This window comes from Triticum dicoccoides, chromosome 6B, assembly GCF_002162155.2.
Source record: "Triticum dicoccoides isolate Atlit2015 ecotype Zavitan chromosome 6B, WEW_v2.0, whole genome shotgun sequence".
Taxonomy (NCBI): Eukaryota; Viridiplantae; Streptophyta; class Magnoliopsida; order Poales; family Poaceae; genus Triticum; species Triticum dicoccoides.
In genome coordinates this window covers 718,676,586-718,684,988 of record NC_041391.1, presented here as the reverse complement: position 1 = coordinate 718,684,988, position 8,403 = coordinate 718,676,586, and the positions used below count along the sequence as shown (strand labels likewise).

General features: G+C 48.6%; 1 protein-coding gene across 1 annotated transcript; it reads right to left on the bottom strand.

Moving 5' to 3' along the window:
- Positions 1-3,573: 3,573 nt before the first annotated feature.
- On the bottom strand, positions 3,574-5,100 carry LOC119321668. The gene is made up of 3 exons (XM_037595250.1): positions 4,351-5,100; positions 4,034-4,262; positions 3,574-3,827 (listed from the first exon to the last, which is right to left on the bottom strand). The coding sequence occupies exons 1-3, from the start codon at positions 5,098-5,100 to the stop codon at positions 3,574-3,576; spliced, it is 1,233 nt and encodes a 410-aa protein (XP_037451147.1).
- Between the last annotated feature and the right edge of the window lie 3,303 nt (positions 5,101-8,403).

The window sequence follows — 8,403 nt, the reverse complement described above, 5'->3', positions numbered from 1 at the left end:
TGTCATGTACACAAAAAAGACAAATACACGGAGTAAAATAGGCTTTTACTTTGTTGTATTTATGTCAGATTTTTTTTCTTTTTTGTGTAGCATGCAAATAATTAAATTAGTTGATGAAATTTTATACATACATTAAGAATTTGTATATGTATTAGTAGAAAGAAATTTGATATTTTCCGAAACTTTTAAATATATTAGAGTTTACTTTTGCAAAACGGGCTCCATGGAGCCCGGTCTTTGCAACGCCACCCTCTATATTGTAGTGTTTCTCAAGTTGCGGGACCAAATTGTATTCCCTCCGTTTTTATTTACTTTGCACTTAACTTTGATCAAAGTCAAGCTTTGTAAACTTTGACGAAGTTTATAGACAAAAATAGTAACATGTACAATTACAAATCAATATCATTAGATTCATTATTGAACGTACTTTCGCATCATATAGATTTGTTATAATAAATATTTATATTCTTTCTATAAACTTAGTCGAACTTTACGAAATTTGACTTCACTCAACTCTAATATGCAAAGTAAATAAAAACAGAGGGAGTAGTGCGCCAGAGAGTTTAGGGAAGAAACGTGCATTTTCTCGAAAAGTTGGTACTGGTACACCAACGATGCCCCGCAGACAGATAAGCTATATTACAAAATACTTCGTCTCTGCTTGTACAAACTTGAGCCAGCTCTTATGGCATCCCAGTGCGGACCCTTTAACCGCCCGCAAAAGTCCGGACCGAATGATTCGGACGTGTTCTGCCATCCAACACGGTCATGTATCGGTTCACAGGGCTGGTTCGGACGCGCTTCCTTTTGTAAATCGGAGACAAACGGGGGCGCGGAGGGGGGCGGGATGTATTTTGCGAGCGTCCGGACCGCTGCCAAGCCTGCTCCTGACTACCCTGGCCCATCCAAAACCCCCTCCCTCGCCCGCTTGTGTTCCCGTCCGACGCCAGCTTCCCGCATTCATGCCGCTGTAGAGCGGCCGCTCCGCAATGACGACGGCCCGGAGCGGATGCGACCTTTCACTGGCGCCAACATTGTGTGTTGGCAAATGTGCCAGCCATTGGCAAGTGTGCTAGCATGAGTTGTGATATTTTTTTCGTAGGCTAGCATGTATATCAGCTGATGGAACGTACGCCGGACGCCGGCATGAACTATGGTCGCTGACCCCGAATTTAGATTTATAGTTAGCTTACAAAAACATTTTGGGCGCGTGGACGAAATGCGTCGGCCGATTCGGCATACCGCCAGTATAGAGCGGAGGCAGCCGGACGCCGCCCCTTTAGCTGATCTAAACAGACAAAAAGAGAATCAAAACGACTTCCGTTTGGTTCGCATTGTTGGAGTTGGCCTTATTCAAGACATAACGAAGTTTGAAGATTTCGACGATGTCTCCTTCGGGCATGAGAAGCGGGAAATGAACACACAGGCTCATGATCTTGCACAAGCCTCCAGTTCGTTTGATTCAGGACGCCATATTTGGCTGCTAAATCCTCCGGATTTCATTTGTATTGCACGTTTTGTGGAGATCAAATAAGGAGTTATTGACCCCTAAAAAAAGACAGACAAAAATAGACATGCAATAGACATGCATGCTATGTTCCCATAATTTAGATTTGTACGTCACATATTTCCCCTGAATTTAGATTTGTACGTCACATATTTGAACAGACGCGTCTTGGAAATAGACATGATATATTTTTCCACATACCATTTTTTTTCTTTGCGGGAATCCCCATAACATGATGGTTCCAATACATCGCATCTATGTTGTGGTAGCAACAAAATTTTGCTTCAAAGTCCATGCTTCGTAGGTCTTCTATATGTGCTTCTTATGTACAACTGTAGTGCCTCTACAACCATGCTTCTTAATTTATGTAACAATATGCGTGTAGCGACACTTGAAAAAGAGACGTGCATCCATTTCTTGTTCCCTTTGTCAATGAGGGCAGAGGCCACAATTTGCCCAACCCCGCCTCTCGAGGCGATTAGCAGTCCAAATCCTATCTTGGAGAGCCAACCATGTGAAAATTTTGACCTTCGGGGGAGCCCAAACTTTCCAAACCATGTGGTCCATAAGGGAAAGAGTTAGTCAAAGAAACTGAGCCTTATATGCGGCGGCCTCTGTGTAGATCCTGTCACTCGAGTGCTTCCAAACTATATCATCGTGGAGTTGCTCATCAAGGTGGACGTCATTCACAAGCATCCATAGGGTGAAGAATTCCCGGATGTGATCATCGGAGACCACCGTGTTGAAGTTGATTTTGAGAATCCATGCATTGCTCCTTGGGCTTGCGCCCGAGAAGCCAAGGGGAATCCAAAAATGGCGTTTTGGCGCCGTCCCCCATGGTGATGGTGGTCGAAGCGTAAAAGAAGTTGATATCATCCTCCATGCAAGGATTGCCAAATCCAACCCATAATCTGTGGGGCTCCTTCCACTCATACCAAGGCCATCTTAGCCGGAGAGCACGTGCAAACTTGTCGGTATTAAGCACCCCAAGTCCACCATACTCCTTCGGCCTACAAACCATATCCCAATTGACCATGCATTTCGCTCCCACCGTCTTGTCCGCGCCAGACCAAAGAAAAGCTCTTTGAATCTTGGTTAGGTTATGAAGAGTGCTAGGTGGTACAATGAGAGGCATAATGGAGAACATCGCTTGGGAGCATAATACTGACTTGACTAGCATCGTGCGGTCAATGGTTGTGATGTTTTGGCCCTCCCAAGTAACCAATTTTCCAACCACCTTGTCTTCAAGATATTGGAAATCCACCTTCTTGAGTTGCCACACAGAGAGTGGTAGGCCTAAGTATTTCACCGGGAAGGTTGTCCGAGTTGTCGGCATACTCCCAAGTATGTGCCCAAGGTTGAGGTTGTTGCACCGAATTGGCACCACCGAGCTTTTGTGGAAGTTGGAACAGAAGCTCGTAACCTCACCAAAGCCTCTCAAGATCGAGGCAAGGTTATCAATGTCCTGCTTGATAGGGGCCACAAAGACCGCCGCATCATCTACATAGAGAGAGGTTCTCACCATAGCCCCTCGCCCACGAATCTAATGAAGAAAGGCCTTTCCACGTTGCCAAGTTAAGGATTTTATGCAGTGGGTCAACCGCAATGACAAAGAGGAGGGGGGATATGGGGTCCCCCTGTCGAAACCCGCAGCCGTGCTTGATCGGTGGGCCGTGTAGCCCATTGAGAAGGATGCGAGATGACGATGTCGTTAAAAGGGCAGCAATCCAAGCACGAAACCTGGCGGGGAACCCCATGAGTTGGAGGATATCCAGGATGTAACTCCACTTAACCGAATCAAGGTACTGCTACTACTCAGAGCGACAAAAATTAAAACAGATTTGCCTCAACTTGGTCCCAAACTGGAAGAAACAATACGCACACCACCTGAAATATGTTGGCTAGAATGAACCAAAACTTCAGGCAGGCAGCTTAAGCATCGATCAAATGTTCAGCATCGATCCGACAGTTGACTAATTAGAGTAGTATAAAGGTTCTAGATGGAATGACATATGACGACAGAGGTTGCTACTAATGAGTACTAATACATGGTGGTTTTCATGTGCTTAATTTATCTCAGGCAATGGCACGTCCTCTTGGAGTCCACTGTCGCAGCTGTAATCGCCGTAGATTCGGTCCTCCTCCAGATTATCCAAACCCAAGGTTATATAGTAGCTGTCAGAGATCATTTCATTGTTGGCGCGCTGTCTTTCACCGCAGAGCATCTTCTCAAACTCTTTGTCACGCCCCAGGAAACTCTCCTTCGTCGGGTGCACGATGGTCCTCCCTCTGGACTCACAGTAAAGGCAACGTACTTGCTCTGCCATGCATACACACAGACACAGACTTTATTATACGGGTGAGATTTAACCAAGTCCCAATCAAGTGACATAACATCAAGCGAGAGAAAAAACTGAAAAGAAAATTTTTGCACGGTTCTCAATGTAAGATCTCACAGATATAGCATCGACTGAGACTAATTGATGACAGAGTGCAAAGTTAGACGATACATAGATAGCATCATACCAGTGCCTGGAAGTGGCATAGCCACAGGGCAGCACAACAGCACCTCCTTAGAGCCGATGTTGCTACACTCGGCAAAGAAGAGCTCGGGAGATGTGCCTGCTGCTGCAGTCCGGGTGGCGAGGAAGTTGATGTGGGAGCAACAGCACGTGCCATCGAAGGGCTTCGTTGGGTTCGCATGGCCACCCACGGACTCGTTGACACCGCAGACAACATGGACCTCGTAGCTGGGCTGTACCTGCAAGCAATCAAGTTGTTGCAGATTGTTCTGATGATGTACATCCAGCAAGTCGATGGGTGTAAAAGAGCAAGCAAATTACTACCTGGCTTTTCATGTTGTACATCTCTATTGCAGATTTCGCCATTCCCACGGCGCTGTTGTGCTGGTTCCAGAAGTTGCCTATCATTCTCATTGCATCATTGTAAGCCCACGGGCCTAGCACGTTGGTGTTTTTTATTTCTTGTGGAGGTTTGCAGTTGGCAAGAGCTTGAAAGTAGCCCGGAAACAATGGGCGGACGTTGGAAGGTTTATTGTGCTCGAGGAGATCCGAGAAGCCTTTGAGCATGGAATTAGATGGTCCGAGGAAGTGGGCCTGTTCAAGAGGTTTCGGGTGGCGTGCGGCATTGGCAGCAGCCGCGTAGGCTTCTTCGACACCACCATCGTGATCGCGATCATCGGCATTTTGGAGATAGGCCCTGGCCAGCTGCAGTCGTTGCATGGCTTCGCCCGGCGTGAGGGCGGGGTGGCGGGTGCAAAGGAAGGAGATGAGGCCATAGAGCGATCGGAGCGCGATCCGCAGCAGGGCTCTGGTGCTGATGGCCTCGATCTCAATCTTTTTCTCTAGCGTTAGTGGGTAGGCTTGGGCATGCCAGAGGGTGTTGACGATGATGTTGGAGACGGGGTCAAGCGGTCCGTAGCAGTGGCCGGCGTGGAGCAAGCTGTAAAGGTACTGGTGCGAGCCCCGCAGTTTGTCCTTGGGCAGCCAGGCAAGAGCCTCCAGATAGTATCCATGGATGGTGGCGAGAAGCGCACGCCTCAAAGTCGGCAGCAGCGGTGCTTGCAGCTCCATCTCTGCATGGTTGTAAAACAATAGGTTTAGGGAACTGCCTCAACCCTCTAGAGGTGGCCTATCTCATATATATATAACAAGGGGGTACAACGTTACATCGTACGTATTCATATACGTACACATATACAGGAGCTATACAGTCTAACACCCTCCCTCAATCTTAGCCACTTCCTAAAGAATCTAGAAGGATAAGATTGCGCCGACAATGCTCAAACTGTGGAAGAGGTAACGGCTTGGTGAAGATGTCTGCAAGTTGATCTTTGGAGGAGATGAACTTGATCTGTAGTTGCTTCTGAGATACCCGTTCCCGTACAAAATGATAGTCCACTTCGATGTGTTTCGTTCGGGCATGAAATACTGGATTAGCAGATAGGTATGTAGCACCGATGTTATCACACCAAAGAATAGGAGACTGTGATTGAGATATACCCAACTCCTGAAGTAAAGACTGCACCCAGATAATCTCTGCAGTTGCATTAGCCACAGCCTTATACTCAGCTTCAGTACTGCTACGTGAAACAGTAGCTTGTTTCCGAGCACTCCAGGCGATCAAAGTAGAGCCAAAGAACACAGCATAGCCCCCCGTGGATCGCCTGTCATCCGGACTGCCAGCCCAATCCGCATCAGAATATGCTGAAATGATCCCAGAGGGATTCGGCCGAATGTGTAATCCATAGGATAATGTGAAACGAATGTAACGCAAGATGCGCTTAACTGCAGACCAATGAGCATCACGTGGTGCATGGAGATACTGACATACTCTGTTGACAGCAAATGAAATATCTGGACGGGTGATCGTCAAGTACTGCAACCCACCAACAATACTTCTGTACTGTGTCGCATCAGCAGAGGGAAGGAGCTCACCATCTATAGCAGTAATCCTGTCAGTAGCAGACATAGGTGTAGTAGTTGGTTTGCACTTAAGCATTCCAGCTCGCTGCAGCAAGTCCAAACAGTACTTCTTTTGTGTCATAACAAGACCATCAGAGAGAGAAGCGACTTCCACACCAAAAAAGTAGTGAAGCTTCCCAAGATCTTTGACTGCAAAATCAGCACCAAGGGACCGAACAAGAGCAGAAGCAGCCGACTGAGAAGAACTGACAAGTATAATATCATCCACATAGACCAGCAGATACATGATAACTTCGGGCCGTTGGAGAAGAAATAACGAAGAGTCAGCAGCCGAGGATGCAAAACCATGAGCACGGAGAGCTGTCGCAAGACGAGCATGCCAAGCACGGGGAGCCTGCTTCAGACCATAGAGTGCTTTCGTAAGACGACACAGATAATCAGGACGATCAGGATCAGAGAACCCTGGTGGCTGCCGCATATAGACCTCCTCCTCCAGGACACCATGCAGAAAAGCATTCTGCATATCAAGCTGACGAAGAAACCATCCCCGAGTAACTGCAAGAGAGAGAAGAAGCCTGATGGTAGTCGGTTTAACAACTGGGCTGAAGGTGTCATCATAATCAAGACCATAACGCTGCCGAAATCCTCGAGCAACCAGCCACGCCTTGTAGCGCTCAATAGAACCATCAGAATGCTTCTTCACTTTGAAAACCCATTTGGAATCGATGACATTAACTCGGGGTGGTGGAGGAACAAGGATCCATGTCTTGTTACGAAGAAGAGCATGATACTCCTGTTCCATAGCCTCTCGCCAATGAGGTATGCTGAGAGCAGCTTGATACGTACGAGGCTCAGAGGTAGGATCCGCACGGATGGCAGCCAGGCATGCAGCCAACCAGGCAACCGTACCATCAGTACGCTGTTTGGGCTGAAATACTCCACTGCGACTCCGTGTATGTGGTCATTGAGGAGCCACAGGAGGCACAGGTGGCGGTGATGGCGACGCCTCAGAGTGTACAGACGGCGAAGCAGGCGATGACGATGATGGAGAGGCCTCGACCACCGATGGAGGTGCCTCAAGGAGCAACGGCGACTGGACTCCAGGGGCAGGTGAGCTCAGACCAGGCGAGCACGGCCCAGGAGAGCACGGCCCAGCCGCACCAGACCGAGTGGGTGACGAGGTCGGTGTGATGGTGGGCCGAGAGAACGGCGAGGCCGGCTCAGCAGATGTGGTGACAGGCCTGTTGGGTTTCGTAGTAATTTCAAAAAATTTCCTACGCGCACACAGGATCATGTGATGCATAGCAACGAGAGGAGAGTGTTGTCTACGTACCCAACGCAGACCGACTGCGGAAGCGATGACACGACGTAGAGGAAGTAGTCGTACGTCTTCACGATCCAACCGATCAAGCACCGAAACTACGGCACCTCCGAGTTCGAGCACACGTTCAGCTCGATGACGATCCCCGGACTCCGATCCAGCAAAGTGTCGGGGAAGAGTTCCGTCAGCACAACGGCGTGGTGACGATCTTGATGAACTACAGCAGCAGGGCTTCGCCTAAACTCCGCTACAGTATTATCGAGGAATATGGTGGCAGGGGGCACCGCACACGGCTAAGGAATCGATCACGAGGATCAACTTGTGTCAACTTGTGTGTTTAGAGGTGCCCCTGCCTCCGTATATAAAGGAGCCAAGGGGGGAGGAGGCGCCGGCCAGGAGGAGGTGGCGCAGGAGGAGTCCTACTCCTACCGGGAGTAGGACTCCCCTCCAATCCTATTCCAACTAGGATTCCCAAGGGGGAAAGAGGGAGAGGGGTGGCCGGCCACCTCTCCTAGTCCTAATAGGACTAGGGGAAGGGGGGAGGCACGCAGCCCCCTTGGGCTGCCCCTTTCTCCTTTCCACTAAGGCCCATGATGGCCCATATGGCTCCCGGGGGGTTCCGGTAACCTCCCGGTAACCCGGTAAAATCCCGATTTCACCCGGAACACTTCCGATGTCCAAACATAGACTTCCAATATATCAATCTTTATGTCTCGACCATTTCGAGACTCCTCGTCATGTCCGTGATCACATCCGGGACTCCGAACAACCTTCGGTACATCAAAATGCATAAACTCATAATATAACTGTCATCGTAACCTTAAGCGTGCGGACCCTACGGGTTCGAGAACAATGTAGACATGACCGAGACACGTCTCTGGTCAATAACCAATAGCGGGACCTGGATGCCCATATTGGCTCCTACATATTCTACGAAGATCTTTATCGGTCAGACCGCATAACAACATATGTTGTTCCCTTTGTCATCGGTATGTTACTTGCCCGAGATTCGATCGTCGGTATCCAATACCTAGTTCAATCTCGTTACTGGCAAGTCTCTTTACTCGTTCCGTAATACATCATCTCACAACTAACATATTAGTTGTAATGCTTGCAAGGCTTATGTGATG